General features: G+C 28.0%; 2 protein-coding genes across 2 annotated transcripts; both read left to right on the forward strand.

Annotated features, from left to right (window-relative positions):
• Positions 1-14,465: 14,465 nt before the first annotated feature.
• On the forward strand, positions 14,466-17,773 carry LOC113874508 (protein IQ-DOMAIN 1). The gene is made up of 6 exons (XM_027512730.1): positions 14,466-14,537; positions 14,741-15,013; positions 15,474-15,677; positions 16,705-16,818; positions 17,089-17,457; positions 17,660-17,773. The coding sequence occupies exons 1-6, from the start codon at positions 14,466-14,468 to the stop codon at positions 17,771-17,773; spliced, it is 1,146 nt and encodes a 381-aa protein (XP_027368531.1).
• Positions 17,774-18,606: 833 nt separating this feature from the next.
• LOC113846842 (putative BPI/LBP family protein At1g04970) lies at positions 18,607-23,426 on the forward strand. Its single transcript, XM_027475532.1, has 6 exons — positions 18,607-19,139; positions 19,665-19,804; positions 20,903-21,257; positions 21,360-21,608; positions 22,746-22,871; positions 22,959-23,426. The coding sequence occupies exons 1-6, from the start codon at positions 18,693-18,695 to the stop codon at positions 23,163-23,165; spliced, it is 1,524 nt and encodes a 507-aa protein (XP_027331333.1). The 5' UTR covers positions 18,607-18,692; the 3' UTR covers positions 23,166-23,426.
• Positions 23,427-23,606: the final 180 nt, after the last annotated feature.

Consider the following 23,606-nt stretch of genomic DNA (forward strand, 5'->3'; position numbering starts at 1 on the left):
ATTATACTTTGTTTTATACGGGTAAAATGTAGGACAAATATATATGAGTCAACATTTCACTATTTTCTCTAAGATCAAACATAATGTAAAATAGGGGTAATAAAAAAATCAGTATTTAGTTGTATTTTGTTAAAAAATTAGATGCTTGAATTATATGCAGTAAATATTTAACCGTGAATATAATCCACTAATAATTAATAAGGTGAATTATAAATACACGTTATTAGAACAACATCATATATTAAAAGGAGAGACAGTATATACTTTTGGAAAACATATTCTTTTGCTGACTTCTGCTTTAAGTTTTCTTTTAAGCGTCTAATAGTTTCTAATAATGTGCACATAGGATTCTCTCTTTCTTTCTCAAGATTGATGAAAAAATGGTTTTTTTAAATAGTTTTTATCTTAATTTAATTTATATAAAATCTTTTAAAATTGTCAAATTAGATGTATTTACTGTTAAAAAGAGTAAGTATTGGCGGAATTAGTATAAACTAATTTGCTCGTTATAATAAGACAGGGTTTAAATTATTCGGACTATTAAGCAAGTGTCAACGCGATGGAAACAAAGTTGTTAAAAATCGTTGAGGATATAAAAGGGCCTTTTTTTAATGAAAAAAATTAATAAAATAAGATGTTTTGGATAAAATTATAAAAATATGGAAAATTTTTAAAAAACCCTAATTACAGCTTTTAGTATTTAAAAATTATTATTTTCTAAAAATTTTCATTGACATTTTTTATTTTTTTAAAAATTTTCATTAACAAAATTTATTTTTTATAAATTATTATTAATTTTTTATACTTTATAAATTTTTGATGTTCCATCTCTGTACTTACACTAATTAGTAATTTTTTGAATTTTAAATTTTCATAAATTTTCTAAAAATTATATTTTAATATATATTATTTTAAAATGCTATGTATAAAAAAATAATCCTATAAAAGGAATGGCGTGTTATTTTGATTTGAGGGAATAAGTAGTAGGGAGACAAAATCTTTTTGAAGAGATTGTTGAACCTATTAAGGTTTAGACAAATGTTCTTTCTTGTAGTTTAGTAATATAGCACAGAAACATGATATATAAAAACGATTTTTTATTGCGATAAAAATTTATATTAAAATTAGAAAATTTAATACAATTTAATGAATTGATATTATTAAATATTATAATTTTTAATAAAAATATTATTCATACATTACAGGTTAAAAAATTTATATTAAAAAATAAATTTTAAATTAATTTTATGGATTAATATGAGTAGTGGATAGTTTTTAAAAGTGAAGCTTTTTGGTATATTAAAATTTTCACTGTTAAGTTGTTATATGTTTATAAACACATTGTACAAAAAATTCAATTTGTAAAGTTTAAAGTTCAAAGAAATTATATACTCTTTTGTCAAGAAAAAAAATTGAAGACAGTTTCAAAAACTCGTATATTTAATTTGATTCTTAATACCTCATTGTTATATAGCCATTTTTTTTAAAAGAATTCAGTACATTCCATTTAACTACTAGAAATTTGTCGTCTTTGCACACTTTTAGGAAAATTGAATGAAATTAAAAATAGGACTTGGAAGAAGGAAGCATGCACGAGGCCAAGTCTTTTAAAGAGACTCCGCGTTTCGTCGGTTACTTTTCCTCTGGTCTTTCGTTGCCTTTAAATTTTCCTTTTTCTATTTCCAACCAAATACAATATTTTTACTGTAAACGACACCTAATTTTCCATCACAAGTGTAAAATGGTAGAAAGTTCAATCTCGAAATATACAAATCTCAACTAGTTTCCATGTCGTGTTTAGTGGGTGTTTACTTTGAGTCAACAAAGTAATATACAAAAGACTTTTTTTAACATATGCACTTCAAATTAATTTCAAATGATTAAATTAAAATGTTTTTTTTTGGTAAAAAATATTATTATATTTTTATTTTATCAAATTTTGATATGATAAATATTATGTTTTTCTACAAAATATATTTTATTTATAATTATTTAAAACTAATATTAAAAATTCATGTTAACAAAAAACAAAAAAAAATTGTTTTATGTTAGTTTAACAAGGTCCAAAACTTGAGGTTAATCCTCTTGAAATTAACAACTGTCCATTGTGCTAAATGAGTCCTATACGAAATCTAAAACTGCATTCTGAGGCCTATTTAAGTTTTGCCGAATCAAATATATTAAAAATATACTATTTTTAATAATTTCTTTTATGATTTTATTATTAAATACAATTTATAACTTTTTTGAAGAAAATAATAAATTTTATATAAAACTTACTTAAAATTGTTGGTTTTAAATGCTCTGTTTAGAGAGTTTCATTTTGCACTTAAGAATTCTAATATCTAATGGTAAAAAAATATGTTAAAAAACATATAATCATAATATCTTTAAGCAAAAAGTCACTTCTATATACGGATATATAAGCAGTGTGATTAGTTGCAACCCGACCACAAAGCATCGAATCATACAACAAAATATACACTGGCTAATAAAGCTTCTTCCCGAACACATCGCTAAAGCTCTCTCTTTGTTTCAAATTATCAAACATGAAGGTGAGATCACTATTCACTAATGGTTTATAGTTAAATTACATGGTCTTATTCAATTTGGGTCGACAACAAGCTCTTTCCACTGCTTCCGCGCGCAGATAATAGTTATCCAGGTGCACATGGAGAATGACAAATGCAGAAGCAAGGCACTGAAAATTGCAGCAGCCTCTCAAGGTGCATGTCACGTTTCATCACTTGCATGCATTGTCCATTCATTAGTAACTTCAAATACCAAATTTAAATCTAAATAGCCGATGTTCATCATAACATAAAGATTAAAGTGAAACTAATTAACCCATTGCATATATAATTATATATCCTCATTGAATTATGTTTGTCTAGTGATCTATGCTCATGATTGATTTAATTATATGATGCTTAATTCTTTTTTATGGCCAAATCACACATACGTGCAGGTGTGCGTTCAGTGTCATTAGAAGGAGAAAGCAGGGATCAAGTGGTGGTGACTGGAGATGGAATCGATTCTGTTAGGTTGACTAATAAAATGAGAAAGAAGTTCAACTATGCTACCCTTATAAGCGTCATAGATGAAAACGCTTATAGTGACGAGGGTGGCCATTATAGAGAGGAACAAGGAGATCCTATGGAAAATTCAGCAGTAACTTATACTTATGCGAATAATTTTCCCCCATCTTGTCCACCATATTACGTAATTTATGATCCCTACCCCAATAGTTGCTCCATCCTCTGAGTTGCTTCTCGGCCGTCAAAGCTTTACTCTTTGGAATTTGGACGTCTACCAATAATAATATTATAACATTTGGATACTCTCTCTCTCTCTCTGTGTGAATGAGAAGTAAGGTGGCGATGTCTATGTGTATTCTTTACTACGGTTCTATTATTCACTTATAAAATACTAATATATAACTATATAATATTATATATAATTATTTCTATTTACACTTTTTATATACATTTATGTTAAAATTATCCTTAAAAATATAATTTTTCTTGTCTCATATTAAAAAAAAATTTCCTTTTGGTTAAGCTGATAAGAGTTACTCAAAACAAAATTTCATGCACCTATCCCTGCTACAAAGATCAACAACAATTTTAAGATTAAAATTTTATTAAAATATGGAAATAATATATATATATATATATATATATATTTATGTTGTACAAATATATTTAAAATTATTAACTGAAATTCATTAAGATGAGTAAAATCATGAGTTAAACTCAATAAACAGATTAGAACTCCCGCGATTTATAAAACAGTAAATGTTAACAAAGAGTGATTGTTGTGTTAAAAATAATGCATTAGACTACACTAATTTTTTTTTTAATTTATTATCGTTTATGAACTATTTAGTGAACATGTAAAACAGCGAAAGTCAAGGCCAAAAGATCAGATCAGGGATTGTGGAGGGCTAAAATTACTGTGATCTCTGGGGATGTCACTAACATGAATCATAGGGCTACTTGAAGCCAATTAAGAGGTGGATGAAAGTGTTATTCCTCGGTTCCACCGTACCCATAGACATTATAGCGTTTTGTTTGAATTAATTAATTAGTGAAATGTAGAGGAAAAAATATATATAAAAAAGAATTTGAGAAAAAAAATATATGTTATTTAGATGAGTAGAAATAAGAGAGATAAAAGTAAAAAAATATCTATTTATTTAAATAAGTAAAAATGAAAATGAAAGATGGAGAAAAATAAGTTAATGGTTTGAGTATTTTTTTATAATAGAAAAAAAAAATATTTTTCATAATGAAACACAATGAATACCCCAATCTTTGTACATGGTCACAGATGAATACTATAAAATCAAATTAAAGATTTAAGATAAATCAACTCAATAATAAAAAATCATTTTGTTCAAATTTGTTGCATGACCAATCTCCCATTTTGATAAACTCGATCATACAATTCACAGTTTTTTAAAGAGTTAAACAACACCATTTCTAAATAGTCAATAATATATATACATAGACCAAATAACAAACCATATAAAAAATTATGCTTATTTAGCTTTCTTGTTGAGATTAACCCTTTACTTGTCAAAGAAAATGACCTTTACAGTTTTTGGGAAGAACCACTTTAGGCTAATTTTTTATTATCATGTATTTTATATAACATTTAAAAAACCATAACTTTATTAAAAGTCTAACCTAATCTGAAAGTATATTTTAAAAAATTATATTTTAATAAGATATTTAAATAGTAGAACAAATTTTACCTTCAATTACTTATTTGGAGATATTTAAATTTTTAAAAATTATTTTAAAAAAATAACAAAAGCAAAACTTTTTTTTAATTAAATAGACTAAATAGTTTGAGTATTGACGTAGGCAGTGAAATTTTTTTTAAATATACCAATAAATACATCATTATTGTAATAATAATACTAATACGTGAACTATAGATATAATTAAAATAAATATTATTTGACACACACACATATATATAAGTATTTAAAGTTTGTGGTCCTTAAAATTATTGTTCATTACTAGTTTTTTCTTTTATGATTATATCAGTATTAACAAATTATATAACAGGCTTTGTAGTTTCGATCCACCTGTGGATGCTTACCTGTTCTGCTGCTGGCTCCTGGGCTATTTAAGGAGCAGGTGAACGTACGTTAATCCATGAAAGTAAGGTTGGACATAGATTTAGAGTTAATCTATCGCATCTCAGCATGCACCTTATTGTAAAATCTCTAAATTAATTTTGTCAAATGTTGCTTACGTTAAATGCTTTCATTTTGAAGGTTAAGACGTTCTACGTCGAGATATGTATTTCAAGTACTCAAATATCTTTTGACCTAATGATTTATTTTTAGTATCATGATTGCATATAATGTTACAAATTTCATGGAAACCAGCAGGACGGATAATATGCTTGTTAAATGTTTTTATAATGTGGCTAGGTTATGGACTTGAAAACGAAACCTAATTCTCCACTGAGTGTAAAATAAGAGATCATTCACTTTGTTTCTTGTTTTTGTTTTTTTTTTTGAAAAAGGTAATATTCATGAGGAGTTATTAAACTTTACTGAATGTTATATATTATATTTAATGAATATTAAAAAAATTATTCATTTTAATTTAAGTGTCAAGATTTTTTCCTCTTTTAAATAAAATTTTATGTATTCGACTCTTTACTAAAAATAAAAATAAAAATATTTAAAAATTATATAATATATATAAATTTAATTGAATTAAATCAATTAATTAAAATCTAAAGTAGCTTCTCCTACCATAAATCAACATATTATCATGCTTCCATGATTAACATCGAACGAAATCCAGCAAAAAGGAAGGAAGAACGTAAACCTTGAGATTAAATTATCTACTGTACTAATTTTCCACGACGTGAACGATGGGCAAGATGTGACTCAACCGTTCAATTATTAAAATTGGCATTGCCGCGGTTTAAATACTATTCAGTGATAACAATATAAGAAAAAATCTTAATATCTCTCATCTTAAATAAGATAAGTATCTTTTTAATTAGATTAAAAATAAATTAAAAAATAATTAAACTAATTCTAATAAATAATTAAATTATTATTTATTTAATTAAAAAATAAAGTTAAAGGTAATTCATAAAGTCTATTAGTCTATAACATTGTCTATAAAAAAAAAATAAAAAATATGAATAAAAAATTAACTTTTAAATATTTAATAGTATTTATTACCTAAATTAACATTTAATTTTATTATTAGATTACTTTTTGCAAGTATACTCCTCTCACGTCAAATAGAAAAAAATCAACAATACTTATAAGAACGTTACCTTATTCTATAACAAAGGAATATCCAGAAGATCAATATATTTATAATAAGAACAGAAATAAATATAAAATTAATCTTTATTTTTTGAGATTTTTTATTAATTCTTATTACTTTTACATAAATTAATAAAAAAATTAGCATATGACTTAATGAAATACACCAATAAGGAATTAAAACAAAAAAATATAAAAACTATGATTTTCATATTCAAGCATTATATATATATTGGTGTATTCGCATTGCCGATCAATCACAAAGCATAGAAACATGAAAACGCGTTGATCACCTGCGAATCAAGCTTTCTCCAACATCATAAAGCTAAAGCAGCCTTCTTCCATTTTATCAAATATGAAGGTGATCTCACTTGCAATTAATAGGTACTTACAAGCTATTCAATTTATTTAAAGAATAATAAGAGCTCTATAAATATTGTCATGCAGCAGAAAATAGTCTTAAAGGTGAACGTGGAGAGTGAAAAATGCAGAACAAGGGCATTCAAAATTGCAGCTATGTCAGGTGCATGCTATGATAAATATTTGCATTCCTTTAGTAACATAAATATCTTTCTATATATATTATATTTAATTAAAACAGCCAATTTTCTAATCTTTTCGAAATACCTATTGCTTAAAAATTAACACTTGAGCCATATGCTTGATATTGGTATGCAAGTAAATATTGATTAATAATAGCCAAAGTCATGTTGCCACTGTATGTGCAAAATTTTAAATAAGTGCTTCGTTGTGACCATGGTCAAATTAAATAATCAAACATATATTCAGGTGTGCAATCAATATCATTTGAAGGCGAACCCAATGATCAAGTAGTGGTAATAAGAGGAGGAGTTGATGCTGTTCACTTGGCCAATAAGATGAGAAAGAAGTTCCGTTGTGTTAAACTAGTAAGTGTTGAAGATGTGAATGAATCGAACGAAGGTGGCGATGATGAGGGTGACCAACACGAAGATGAAAACATGACACCCGTGACTCATGAACAGGGGCAATGTCGTCCACCTTGTCCAATATGTGGAACCTACTTTCAACCCTATGTCATGTACCCCCATCTATTTTATGATTCATACCCCAATAATTGCTCCATCCTCTGAGTTACCTCTCATTTCATCTTCTCGCATTTGTATATCTAAAATAAGGATGAAACCATCCATCAATCAAAGCGTTATGCTTGGTTTAGGATTCAAGCAATCACAAGCTAGCTTCAAATTTCTGATTAACTAGACTCTTATTTTAACTATTTTGAAGTTGTTTCAGACCTTTAACTGTGGCTAAAAATCAGTATCCCATCTCCAAAAGTTAGCTTTTAATTTCGCTAATACAGTGTTTGATTAGGTAGGCAAGTGAATGGTTTCATGCTTGCAACTCTAACACACACATCTAACATAAAGGTTTGTGGACTCAGCGTAAAAAATGTAAGGATTTACCTATATGCCGATATTTAGCTTTTTATTAAAAGACAAGGGTGCAATACGTATTATATATGTTATCCACCAACTTTCATAAAAGTTTAAACTATTATGGGATCACACTTTAAGCTTTACCGTTATATGCAATCATCAAATTGCAAAGGTTTTGAGAGATTATAATTTGTGCATAACAAGGTGTATCTTGTTTTTCCAAAATCAAATATATTATGATTATCACGCCAAAAAGTGTAGAGCAGAAGTAGTGATGCATGTAGAAATGTATACATCAAGTCGGATGGAGTTTACCAGAAAGGAATATAAATTGATTAAATTTAATAAATTAAGTAAAATTAAGTTTAACATTAAAAAAAATCAAATAAATTGGAAACCAGTCCAAATAAATTTAAATTAGGTTGGGTCATGGAAAAATTTATATATTAAATTTTCTTAAATATTTACATATATAAAAAATGAAATAAAAAGGGTAAAAATTTAAATTATATCCCAATTTCTTATTATATATATACATATATTTACACTAATAATATATCAAAATTAAATATTAAATTTTATTCCTTTTTAACATTTAAAATTATTATTTAATTTTCTTAATTTTAAATATTTAATCTCTTTAATTTAATAAATATTTTTTCTAAATTATCAATAATCATACAATATATATTTATTTTTAATAAAAAATATTTTAATTTACACACTAAAAACTTACATATACACGTAGTCACATATTTGGGTGTCTTATTCCTCAGTTGGTCACTGCCATAACATCATGGAAAAAGCAAGTCTTTATTCGTCAATGTCCCGTATGTTAGTCTTCTAGCTTCCTTCATAGAAATAACTAAATATAGAGCTTCTTTTTTTTTTTCTTTCAAAATACTGACCAATAATAACACACATATGTGTGAGTTAACATATGCTATATTAACCGATCTAAAGGTTAATTTAAATTTTTTTATTAAATATATCAATTTTATAAAATTTTATAAAAAATTAATTTATTAATTATTTTGTTGCATTATTTTATTTTAATAAATAATATATATGTAGAATATAAGTAAATAATACAAGTAAATATCAAAGTTTTGACAACGTAATTACAAAAATTTAAATTACATGAAATTTAATATTCATGATTTAATAATTAAATTTGTATTATATAAAAAGAATTTATTAAAAATATAAATATTTAAATTTGAAACCTGATGTAAACAAACTAATTTTGACTCTTCCTCTTTATATATATATATATATATATATATTATTAATAACATTTTATTGAATAATTTAATTATAAAATTATTTATTGTATTAAAATTTTCAATTATATAAATTTATGTCTGTAAAATTTAAAAAAAAATATTTTTTATTTTAAAATGAAAATATTTTTATTTTTTACATAAGTTTTAAGAAACATGTTAATGATTCTATTTTTTAAAAATAAAACCTTTTACATAGCCACCATCACTGACCAAGCTGCGACTAGACGTTCTGAGTGGACTACCACCTATTGACTTACTATATAAACTAGTGGAGTTCAATTTCCCTTTCCTTTACCTTTGCTAGCTTTATGTTGCGTGTGGATCCATGGATGGAGACCTAATGAATCAAATAAAAAAAAAAAATAGAGTAGAATGGAATAATAGAGTAAATATTTTATTTTATTACGTGGATGTGTTGTAATGGGATGAAAAAAAAGTTACTTTTTTTATTTTTCATATTATATTATTTGAAAATAAATAAAATAAAACAAATTATAGTTTTTTATTCTTATTTTAGAAGCACAAATCTCTAATTTAATTTTATATTTTATTGCACTATTGATAATTATCAAATAAAAAATAAGTATAAATATATAAATTAAATTAAAATATTTTATAAAAAAATTAAACAATAGTGTTTATAATATACAAGAGGGTATATTTACAAACCAGCTAAAGACTTTAAAGAAAATTTTTTTGATAGTAATATGCTACTTTTTTTATATAAATTGATTTAATTAATTTAAAATATGTATATTGTTAAAATTTATATATTTTGTTCTAATATATTCAAATTAATTTTGATTTAATTATATTTAAATGTGACAGCCAATTATAAATTAATAAAAAATTAGTCTAAGAATAAATAAATCATTGATACTTTATTAAAAATGTTATTCACATATCAATCAACACAGACTACAAAATCATTTTAATAAATATCATTTTCATTAAATTTCATAAATTATAACGACATCATCTTCTTACATTTTGCTTTAAAAAATTCTCATGTATAAAAACATTCAAAGAAAATATATATATGTTCTTTTAAAAAATTATATCCATAAAAAATATTTCCATTTTTTTGAAAAATACTTGGTAGTAAAGATTGCTTAAAATTTTAAGTATTAAAAAAAAAACTTTTTTAACATCAACATCAATCAGACTTCAAAAGAATAAAATTTATCTTTTTAAATATAGATTGTTTTGACACTTTTGTTTTAATCTATTGTTCCTTATTGCAATATAGTATTCTCCTTCGTTCTATTAGAATGTTCTACCTATCCAAACCTTTGTACATGTCTGTTTGTTTGTTTTAACTTTGAGATGTTTAGAAAATATTTCCTTAGGATAAATTTAATCATCCCCTTATTGCATTGCATCATGCAGAGATTGCATTTTACCATGAACAATGCTTATTGGCGAATTTGTTTATCTTTTTCACTTAAAAATAATTATGTTTAAATAAAATTCTTATTATGTATTGATGAATTCATTTGCATAAAGGAACGCTTCTAAATTGTCTATGAGAATTTATTCTAGCAATTGTTATTTTTGTGGAGCATTTTGTTCCTATGCATATAATTCTTAATTTTGGACAATATAAATTTTTAGTGAAATTTTAAATCATGAAAAATCTATTGAAGATCATAATAGACAATATTGTTTTTGAATTTGTTATTTAAATTTATATTGACCATCTTGTAAATGTTTACATATTATCAGATCTCAGCAGCATGGAAACTTTGATCCTTATTAATTGTTTATGAAAGAAATGTTATTTTTAGGAATATATAAACGTTTTCACTTTGTATAATTAGTTTGAGATTAAGGCTTAGTGCCTCTCAAAGAGAATGAAAATAAAGATAAATGCACCTAGAAAATAAAGTCATATTTTTTTTTATAGACAAAACATATATTATTAGAGAGAGTTCAAAAGGAACTCAAAACCCATATACACAGAAAAAAAATTACTAACTCAAAGAAATAAAAAGTAAAAATATACTTATACAAAGTTAAGACGGATGTAATTTTGTGGGTTCAAATATCAATCAGCTAACAAAATAGCTTCTCCCTTACTAACAATTGATAGCCATTTTCAGGACCTCAGAATAATAGAACCTAGAACTTCTCTCTCATCCAAAACACCAATGAAAAATAAAATTCTATTTATATGTAATCACACTATACCTACCCAAATAATTAATAAGCACATCATTTCTTTTTTACTACCGCCAACACCAATCCAAAAAAGCTAGTGAGTCGATATATTTGAAGGCAAAACTAATAAAAAAATAAAGTCATATTACATATAATTAACTCACTTATAAGCACTACAATCATCATTGCAGGCCTTTTGTCACTTGGGTCTATTTTGGATACTCCTTTTTCCTTTTTAATGGGACTAGTATAGCTTTCCACTTGTTGTATTTGAAAGCCCATTAAGAGATTTAGATTCTTTTTCCTTCCTAATATTTGTTCTTCGATAATAAATATATATTTTAGAGTATTTTTATTACATATTTTTATATGTTTAATTTTTATTTAATAAATGTTTTATTTATTATAAACCATCACAAATCATTTATTAATAAATTAAAGAATTATTTTAATCACAATTAATTTTTTTAATAAAAAGTAAGACTATACACGTAAAAAAACATAACCTTACTTAATAATAATTTAGAAATGTTTCGTGACTATACATTACCTTGCTAAAGAGTATGTACGATTTGATATAACTATTTAAAAATTTTAATTTTAAATTTAAATTTCTAATAACAGAAAATTATATATTTATTAAAGATAAAACATATATTTAGGAGACCAAATTATAAGTTATGTATTCTACATCTTATATAAAAAAGTGTGACACACTTGGAAAAAAAAAACACATCTTTTCTCTCAAGAATCTTTTAACTTAAACATTTATTATCTAATCAATTTGTAACGGTTTTAAAAGTTATTTGGAAGCAGAGATTATCCGTAAATACCTATAATTTATTTTTGAAGTAGATAAAAAAACATTTTGAGGAGAAGAACTTTTCTCAATTTTTTTTAAAAGATTTCTTAATTCAAATAATATTATATATATATATATATACGTCGATGAGGAGTTGACGCTAGCTAGCTCTTTCCTTTAGTGTGCTGCACATGCTCAATATTATATTCCACATTTTAATATATTCATATTAACATCAGCTCCACCCATTAAATGGAATTTCAACAATGCGTTGCCCACATGCATTGCGTTCATAAACAATCATTTCACATAACATGTTTCAATAAAATAAAAATTATTTATTACACAAAACATGCACTTGCTTTTTTCTTTTTATCCCAATAATACAACTCTAAAAATATGTTATTAATCGGCATTTTGACGATACCATTTAAGAAATAGATAAATGGTATTTTTTAAAAATTATTTAATATATTATATTAAAATTACAAGTGTAAGGAGTTTTACCTTTTTTAATTAATATTTTTAATTTTTAACTAATTTTTAGAAGTACTGGTCAGTTTTTTTAAAATAATTTAATGTATTGCTCAATATCCTTATTTATAATTTAAAATTGATTAGTGGAGAAATTATGCATATAATGTAATCTGACAATTAAGAAGGAATCTATTTTTCGCTTTAAAAACATTACTAACTGTTTGCTTATATACAAGTTCTAATTTCTTTTTCGAGATTTCTGATGCACCTAAATTGACATTTCTTTAATAATAATAATAAATCCACTTTCATCTATCGAAGATTTGCCATGCGTTTACAAACAAGTCCTAAAAGAATCATATCCACTTTTCATTTTTTATGATAAAAAAAAGAAAAAACATTAATAACCATCATTTAAAGTGGTGATCATATCACAGAGTCAATAAAAAAAATAATGCTGGCTTTCACGTTGCAATTCAACTATGTAACAAATTATGCTATAAACAAATGGTTATATTATTTTACCATAATTTAATAAAAGGGAAATTTGGAAAACAAATTTTCTGGACATATCCCTCTAAATTTGTTATAAGGGGTGAGATGTTTTTAACAATGGCAAAAGTGAAACAGTAATAATGGCTCCTGTTCATACTTTGTTTTATGAAGAAATTATTGTGCAGTACGAGTTTATGAGCTTGACCAATTATTACACAATACATAGCCATATTTTGTTGTTAATGTGCCAAAGTTATTAAAAAGTAATCATGTATTATGTGATAATTAATCAGAACAAAAAATAAACAATGATCTTAGCACCATAAAATAATCTTCCCATTTCATGACAATGTTAAAAAGAAATACAAATTAGTCAGATTGAAATTAGCCAATTTCAGACAACATATTTGGTTTAACCAAACTATAAAAGTGGGTTTAAATAAAAAGTCATTCTCCCTCAATTTTCAATCTATCCCATTTCAGGTCAAACACACAAAGGTTAAGTGAGCAACCTGAACCCTGATTCTCTAATTGCTATGTAAATCTGATGGTACCATTTAATTTCCTGGATTTAATAACTAAAGAGAGTCATGGCATTTTTTATTTTATTTTATATAACATTGTAAGAAATATTATATATAATTCTTTTTATTTTTAATTTTCTTTTATATACGTGTGTATGTAGGTGTATTTTAAAAATATACTTTGAAGAAAAAGAAAAAACCTTATCCATTTTGATGATCACAAAAACATTTTCCAACCATGCACGAGGTCTTAGGCTTTCCATCAACTTCCTCATAAAGGCACACCGCATGAAAGAAAACATCACCTGTGAATTATGACTTATTAGCATTTCACACATAGTATACCTTTGCCATTTTATGAGTTCATCCAAAATAAACACACCACACCTGCAAAAGCATTTGAAAATTGATAGTGAAGAATCCTTGGAAAATTTTTATGGCTTCCAAGCCTGTCCCTAAAGCCACTGGCATCAAACTAAAGTAATAAAAAAAAGGCATCCCAAAGACAAAGGAAGCAGTAACCAAAAAGGAATAATAGACATAAACCCAGTAACAAGTAAACTTTATGAAAGCCTATCAGCTGCAAGCCATGTGCTAAAAGTATATGCAAAAGCAACAAAAACATGCACTCATGTCCATCCCCTTTTATCTTTCTTTAACTTTCCAGCTTCTATTATTTTTTATTTTAAGGTACCATTCCAGCTCTGCAATCCCCTGCACATAGATCATCATGATCAAATTTATTTCTAGTTAACATGTGGTCTCCCTCTAGATATAAAGTTATCAATTTCGTCTAACCTATAAATACAACTTTATTTAATGTCTAATATTGTGGGATCAAGCAAGAATGTTACTTTCCTTATTATACTTTATCCAATCCTAATAATGTGGCATCCCCCACCATATGTGCATTGGCATATATATTAATATAGTTTAGGACAATCTCACTGGGAATTTGTCAAAGCTTTCTTTCTTCTCAAGTTGGTAATTGAGATGGGTTTCACTGGGGTGTTAGTAAGAAGTGTCTTCTCCAAAAATCGTTCTGTTGGATCTCATGAAATCAAAGTGAGTCTCTTAAGTTCCATAGCTTCTCTCTCTCTTTTTCTTTCTTTCTTCTCTTTATGTTGCATTTGATTGTGAAATACTAGTGAAGAAGCACAAAACAGTTTTATTAGCTCAATTTTCTAGTTCCAGTTAGTGCTGTTCTTACTCATTGATTTCACCGTGGAATCTGAATAAACCAGCTTTGAATTATGCCATGCTAACAGGTGAAACGCAATGGAGCTGAAAATAGAAGATGGGTATCTGTTAGATCATACTTGTGTGGTGATGAATTCAATTCAGTGGTTGCTGAGGAAGATTCAGCTTCAGTTAAGAGCTCTGAAGTCACGGTTACACAGTCCATAGAGGAGGACTTGACTGATAAAGGAGACACCAAGAGTGAAGAAACTGTAGAGAATGTAACACAAGAAAGGACAAATTCATCATTGAATGAGGAGGAAGCAGCTATTCTTATTCAGTCAGCATATAGAAGCTTTCTGGTTAGCTCACCAAACTTTAATTGCATCAATTTGGTTTTACTTATGCAACAAAGTCAATTTTCCAGCCCTCCCTTTTTTTTTATCCCATTTCCATCCTCAACCATTTTGAATATTTAATGCAAAAATGCCACCAGCTGCTAGTTAGAACTATAGGATATAATGATATATTTAATAAGAGAAATATATACAACCCTGTAACATAACTTTTTTATTATTAACCAAAATTTAACAAGACTAAAAAATAAAATCATTTAAAATTTATTTTTATTTAATAAGTCTCTTGTATAATTTTAATTTTGTAAATTTTAATAAAATTTAGCTATTAATAAAATTAAAAAGAACATAATTAAAAACGTGTTATTAGCATTTTTCATTCAATATTTACATGATTAATGTATTTGACACTTGCATAAGGAATATTTTTTGCTTATTAACCTCATTAGTATGTTGCACATTACAGTTGAGGCGACAAAATGAAGAATTGAGATCGAAAACTGGTAAAGAGTTCAATTTAGCAACAGAAAGTCCAGACAGAAAATCCATGAGCACATCAATTGAAGTCCAAACTGGGCAATCCACGGATGTTTTGTCAGTTGAAGGAGAAAAAATGAGCATTTGCCACCGTATTCAGCGCAGAACCAGAACTCAAGTAATAAAGCAGAAGGTATAACATAAGAAAATGATGTTTTGTTAACTAACACGTGATATTGGTTAAAGAAGAAAAAGATAAGTTGAAATATGCTGAACCGAATAAGTTCATAAGAACTGGACAAAGAAATTAGAGAGAATTACCGTTTAAGATATCTTCCTCAAGATATATTAAACTTAAGATGATTAACTAAAAGTGTGGTTAATATTGTATTAAAATTTTCTTTTAAAAAAGCAAAATAAAAAATAGTGATAAAAACTAGGTAAAGAAGGTCAACATGTTAACTTGATTAATGATCCTTTAGATTAATTTATTCTACATTCCAATATCATGTTTGGTAAGGATTTAAGTTGAAAAAATAATCACTTGTTCCTCAAAATGTTTTTCAATAAAAATTATACAAAATAAGTAGTAAATATTTAAAATTAAGTTAAACCAAAAACACATTAAGACTTTTAAGACTTGTATGTGATGTTAATGTTGTAAATTTTATAAGTATTTGAAAAATTTTATGAAAATAGCTTATAAATTTAATAATTTTTTAAATAAGTTTTTCTGTATAGTTTATTAGAATAATTTTTTTGAACCTATTTAAAAAAATTATTAAATTTATGATATAAGTTTCCATAGAATAAATTTTTTAAAATAAATATTTAATTAAACTATGTTCCAAACGTTCCTTTTATCTTCCACTTGACCATTTTTTTCTATTTATTCGTTGCATCTCCAACCTAACCAAAAGTCAAAGATACCTAGATATACCTTAATTGGTAACTCAACAAGCAGTTCGCTTCAGGCACCATGGTACACTTTTTTAAATATGAAATTTAAAGCATGCAAGGATTATTTATGAACAGGGTAGGTTGTATAATTACAGCAAAGATCCAAGGTTGGAGCATGGATCCATAGGGTAATTACTACATATTGCGCATTATTGAAGCATTTATATGAGTCTGAACTTTAACTAAGCCCCATTAAATTGGCTATAATTTAATATTATTCAAAATTTTGTTAAGCTGCCTAATAATATAGACTTTTTCAGGAAGACTGGGATGATAGCACGGTAAGTAGTTATGTTTCAAAAATGAGGATGCAAAACAGGATGGAGGCAACAACCAGGAGGGAAAGGGCACTTGCTTATGCTTTCTCACAACAGGTAAACATTGAGGCTCATTTTAAATAAATGTTTCCAAAAAGTAAAATTAAATTGAACTTCTTTCATTTATCAAATCAATTTATGCACATCAGTTTGTAAAACATTTAGATGACAAATATCTAAAAAGATTGATAACATATGTGAAAATGTTTATTTATTTATTCTCTGGCAAGTATTAATTAAGAAGTTTATTCAAATTGAATTTAAATACTATATCACTTAGGAAAAGGATATAAGGTAGAATCAGAGTACTGATCCTATTTGTTACAGTTAAGAATCTGTTCAAAGAGGAAATTGACAAAACACAATAGCATGGAACCAAATATGAGTTGGAGCTGGCTTGAGCGGTGGATGGCAACACGCCTTCCAGAGACCTCATCAGTTGAAAGCAATGTGTATGACCCTTTTAACAGTAATCACAAAGTCACTGTCAAGACAAGATTTTTAGATGCTGCTGGTGAAGAAAAAGAGAGCTGTGGATCCAATGAAGTGCCCCTTCATTTTGATAACTATTCTATAAATTCACAAGAAAAAGTTAGCTTCAAATCACCAACATCAAAGACCAACTTTAAAGCTAGGAGAACTGTGTCAAGGAGGAAAACAGTGCCAAGTTATCAATGCCATGAAGAGCAGCCAAAGGTCAGAATCTCTTCATAAACTCACATGCCATAAAAGCCAAGCATTACAAATTCATTATTATGATATTTCCTTCCTCAATGATTTTTAAATAGATATATGGTCATGGTCATGATCACGAAAGATATGATTAGTGTGCATGAGTATGTTGCTTGTGCATGTCCATCAATGCCAGGTTCTAAATATAGTTTTTATGCTTTTACAGATATGCAAGAGAGAGAGTTCAAGCAATTCTAGCAAGGATGTTAAGGAAAAACAAAAGCAAGTAGGAAGCAGGACAGAAATTACATTTAGCACCTCCAAAGCTTCTCATGTGTAACTCCTAACAATAAAAAGTCAAATCATGTGTCTAGTATTGAGATGTAATGGTTGGATTTTCTTGTAGATTCTTGATTTCATAATCTGATTGTACACTGTACATAGAGTATGCAGGATTGAGATGGCTGTTATGACGAGTTGCTTAATTTATCCATGATTAAGTTGTAAAATCAATATAATAACAATTAGTTGCAAATTGATGAGACACGCAGGTTGAAATGAGAATGGTTAATATTAAAATCCAACTATGCATATTACATCATACCAAACAAAAGTGTGTTGAAATCAGATTTGAATAATATAAAAAACAAAAATATTTTTTGAACATCTCAAGGAAGACCCAGCTAAACGTATCCCTTAATATTCTGGGTTATATTTTTTTAATGTATAACATAACAACAAAACAAAAAGACCGTTTTCATTTTGATTGAGGAATAAGCTTCCCACCTTATATTTTGGACATGCACTATCTGATTAATATCTCAGAAACAGTTTCTCGCTGCCCTCCCTAGCAGAATACATTTGAAAATTGCCGTAGTTATAAATTGCTTAAGAACCCCCAATTACGGGACTATACTATTCTTCTTTAAGAATAATACTTTTAAACATAATTTTATTTTATTATTGATTAATATTTATAAAAATAATAAATATAAATAAAAATTATTAAATTAAGATTATAATTAACATAATTTTTAAGAACTTTTTATCTAACAGTGAAAAAATATTTAAAAAATATATCAGAGAATCTGTTGGTAAAGTAACGATTCTCTGTTCATAGAACCAAACACCCCCAATGAAGGCAGAGACAAGTGTGAGGGTGATTTAGACTTTTCACGTCCTCTGCAAGTGTTTTTGAGTCATTGGAAAGAGTTTGTCCCTTGTACGTCTTTCCCTATGGAAGCTTTGCCTTGCAACAGATGATCAACTCCAATTTTCACAACCCCATGGCACACAAAATGTCACCTTTCTTTGTTCTGCTTCTATTAGCCTCTTCCTTGATCCATGGGTATGCTCAATTTCAACCCAAAAACGAAGCTTTTATATCCTTGTCGATTACCCAAAATGGCCTTGATTTTGTGAAGGACTTGCTGGTAAACAAGGCAATTTCCTCATTAGTTTCACTCCGATTGCCCAATATTGAAAAGACTTCGAAGATCCCAGTTGTGGGTAATGTGTACATGGTTCTTTCCAACATCACTATTTATCAAATCGATGTTCCTTCATCGCATGTCAAGCCTGGGGAGACTGGGATTTCCATTATAGCTTCTGGGGTTACTTGTAATTTGAGCATGAATTGGTATTACTCTTATAATACTTGGCTTGTGCCTGTTGAGATTTCTGACAAAGGTAGAGCAGAAGTTCAGGTATGAAATTCATCCTTTGTTTTGTTTTTGTTTTTTAATATGTATTTAGAGAATTATGCTTTTTGTTAAGTAGCAAAATTGTGTTGTTATTTGAAACATAGCCTTATGAAGGAGGAAGGTTAGTTTGTTTGGTTCACTTCTTGTTTGTCGTTTCATCGGAATTTTAAGTGGTGCTGTTGTAAATGGATGGTTTGTAACTAGTTTTCTGGTATGAATTGTGATTTGAAGGATACTGTGTCATTTTCAGTTGTGGGTTTGATATCTAATTGTGTTAACTTATTTAATTATAAATTGCACTATGGCACTTAGGATGGAATTTATATGTGGTATTCTTGTTTTACTTATTTTATTTTATAGCAAGTTAACTTTCTTATGTTGTTAAGTTATCCAATATCTTGGTTGTTCTTGTTTGCTTGGGCTCAAAATGATACCTATTTCTCGCTACTATTTTTTTTCTGTTTTTCTCTGTTCATCTTATTCATGGCTGTAATCAGAAGGATTTTGATAATTGCTACTGCTGGAAAGGTTGAAGGCATGGAAGTTGGACTTGCATTGGGTTTGGAGAACCAGGAAGGGTCTTTGAAGCTGAAACTGAAGGACTGTGGATCTCATGTTAAAGATATTTCAATAAAATTAGATGGAGGTGCATCTTGGCTTTATCAAGGGTATGGAAATATCCATACTAGATTCTAGCTCATTAATGATTATAGGTTTCATACTTCCTTTATCTTTTGTTGCACCATATTACTGTGTTGGCCACCACTTTTAAGTGTAGATGGCTTATTTTTCCTTCTTAATGATATATTCTCAAATGCTTAAGTGCCATATGCAATGTTAATACTAATGCGTTATTAGTTCACCAGAATAAGCCATGTGCAACCATTTAGTTCTGAGGTTATATTTTAGTACACAGTCCTAAATGCCAAGCAGTCCAACTGGGAAAAAACATCATTAGGCATAGAGCGAACCTCATGGCCAAATGGCAAACCCATAGTATCTCATACTTGGATATTTGTTGCTCAATTATATATGCCGCATTCTAGGCATACTGAATCAAGGTGGCGCATGGCCTAACCATGTATCCTAAAATTAAGAGTCCACCTTATCTTTTAATTGTCTATTTAGTTCGTATGCATATTCTATCAACATGTTACTCAGTTTCACAAATAAAGTCCACTAGACTAGCACTGCATGACATCTGGAGAAATTTCATTTGCTAGCTTGTTCATCTTAGTCTAGAATTGTCTTTCATTCTTATCCAGTTGAATCTCTTGTTTTCTTAATAGTCTCCCTTCAACAGAAAATAAGTCTCAAGAGCATAGAACAAAGTGATGAGACATTTATTCAAGAGTACATTAACTTGAAATAGGCTTGACTTCAAATTGTGGAAAGCATATATACTGAATGTGATAATTATTGTACCATATCCACAATTTCAAATTATGTGATGTTAAAAGAATCTTCCCTTTGCAATCAACTACTTCAGACTGGTCACTTATTTCTAGCCTAGAAACATTATCCCTAATTCCCTATCATCACCATCATGTTCTAATATTGTATTATTTAAAATGGGATGAAAATATATCATTAGATATATGTTCTTATAGTTAATGTACTCTGAAATTTTGTAAGTAAAAGTATTTGGAGGTTTCCGGCATATTTAAATTTTACCATCATTTATTCACACATTCCCTTGAGACCCTTATCTGGCATAAAATGATTCTATGGTTCTTTGACTTTTAGTTTTGCTTCATATCTAACAGGATAGTAGATGCTTTTGAAGGGCTGATTGGATCAACAGTGGAAAATGCTATCAATAAGAAACTTACTGAAAGGATTTCAAGACTTGACTCATACTTGAGAAGTCTTCCAAAGGAGTTTCCAGTCGATGATCACACTTCATTGAATGTAACCTTTGTCAATGATGTTTTATTTAGTGATTCATCAGTTGGATTTGAAACCAATGGTTTATTTATAGAAAGAAGTGTTTCCCTACCTATTCCTGACCTCTATGACAAGAACTCAAAACTTCCAATTCTCTGCACAAATTCATCAAAAATGCTTGGAATCTCTTTAGATGAGGCTGTTTTTAATTCGGCATCATCCTTGTATTATGATGTAAGTTTGGGTTTTTGGTTATGATCTTAAAGGATGTACTTTTTTAAAATATTATTTTTGTATCACTGGATTGGTGTCACTGAAATTGCTTTCTGTGTTCAGGCGAAGTTTATGCACTGGATTGTGGACCAAATACCGGATCAATCTCTACTGAACACTGCAGGATGGAGATTTATTGTTCCCCAGCTGTACAAGAAATACCCAAATCATGACATGAACTTGAATATATCTTTATCTTCTCCTCCAGTTGTGGAGATTTCAAATCAGAATGTTGGTGCCAATGTATTTGCAGACTTAACAATTGATGTTCTAGAAGAAGACGAAGTAATACCAGTGGCGTGCATCTCATTGGTAGGGTCATTAATATCTAAATTAATCACCTCTATTGTCATAATTTATTTATGTGTATTCATTTTTCATCACCATTATGATATTACTTGGTTCTTACTATACTTAAGTTTATTTAATGATTTGGTGGGATGTAAATGGGGCTCTGCATATTGGAAGCTATAGAATGAATAATTTTTCTATTCTAAAAGCTTAACTGTACAAATTTGTGCAGCCTTCTTTTATACTCTTCTTTTTATATAAAAGGAAGCTAATCCATATCTGTTTGGTTAATACTGTCATTCATCTAAAAGCCTAGTTAATCAATCTTTCACTCTGCTGGACTGACTTGTCCATGGTCTTAGGATGTTTTAGTTATGAAGATTGAAGACTATTTGTGTTTGCCCTGAATATCTAACTCGTTAATAATTATCAGTTTCAGGAATTACAAGGAAAAAAAAGAAAAAAAAATTGGATTCCCATACATTGGTGATGCATGCATAAGTAGCATCAAGAAAGGCTGATTTTGAAGATCCAATCATTTGCAGTTTAATTTATTTTTTCATATTGGAGTTAATTTATATTCAAAAGACTTGCTATCTTATCTTAGTTATGTAGGTTTATTAGTGTTAATAAAGTGTTAATTTTATATTTGTGTGTGTGAAATATATTTTCTCCAGATACAATGTGTATATATCTCACTGGCGGCTTGCATAAGGGGCATATAATTAAAGTATAGGCAGCTTAAAAAAAACTAAAGCTGAGATTGAATGGTAAACTATGTTAGCAATCTTATGATGTCAGTAGTTTTATTGGGAGTTGCTTATACTAGGTGTACTATGAATTTTCAAGTATAAATAGTTATCAGTGGTTTGCACTTTGCATCACACGAGACACCGTATCATCATCAGATACCAAGTATTCAGAGTCTCTTCTCTCCTTTTCCATGCATCTTAACCCCATAATTTAAACATGACATTGGAGTAATGCCACCCTCCATGACCTAATCCTGTCACTTATACAACTTCTGGTTCCAAAAATTCATATCAGATCTTGTCTTTCTTCCTATCTGTGTACGACTCACAATAATTTGTTTGTGACTAATATTGTTCTTTTACAATGAAAGACCACTAATTGCTATATTACATCCTGTTTACACAGGTAATTCAAGGCACGGGTCTGGTCAAAATCAATGGAAACAACCTCGTTGGTGCTGTTAAATTGAATGACTTTAACATGTCATTGAGATGGAGCAATATTGGCAATCTGCGGATGTACCTGATTCAGGTGACTTTATGCTGTATATAGTGCATAAAAATGTAATTTTAAAATGTCTCTTATTGATAAAGGGTGTGTAATTCTTTCCTTCCGCAGCCAGTTGTGTGGACGCTTATTGAAACTGTGTTCTTGCCATATGCAAATGCACATCTCAGTAAAGGGTTACCTTTGCCCATCATTCATGGTTTCACCTTACAAAATGGGGAGATAATATTGTCAACTTCAAGAGTTGCAGTTTGCAGTGATCTAGCATTTGCAGCAGAATCAAACAAGCGTTTCTTCGATATTTCAATGATTAGATAAAAAAAAGTGTTTTGTAAATGGATTGTAAATATTTCAAGTGAGAAACTAAGATTATAAATCAACCTGTGTAACATTTCATTTGTACTTGTTTACGTGATGGGTCAACCATCTATTCAAACTTTGATACGAATAGTTGCATCATAAGTTATCATGTAAATAGATGTTTTCTCATGAAAAAGGACATACTGTGTAACCTAAATATCTCAATTTCAATAAATTCTTACGGATCAATACTATGAATAAATAGTTTTAATGGAGAATCAACAACTTTGGGCCTGGTTGTTTGAGCGTTTTACACTCCCGTTTTTGGTGCCTTTCAAAATAAAATTTTAGAAAGTATTAGTTATTTTCAAAAATTAAATTTTAGAAATCACTTTTAAAATTTAATTTTTGGGTGGTATGATATCACACTTATTAAAAGTATTTATCTTGCTTTGGTCG

Source organism: Abrus precatorius, unplaced genomic scaffold (genome assembly GCF_003935025.1).
Source record: "Abrus precatorius isolate BTA unplaced genomic scaffold, Abrus_2018 Scaffold8, whole genome shotgun sequence".
Lineage (NCBI taxonomy): Eukaryota > Viridiplantae > Streptophyta > Magnoliopsida > Fabales > Fabaceae > Abrus > Abrus precatorius.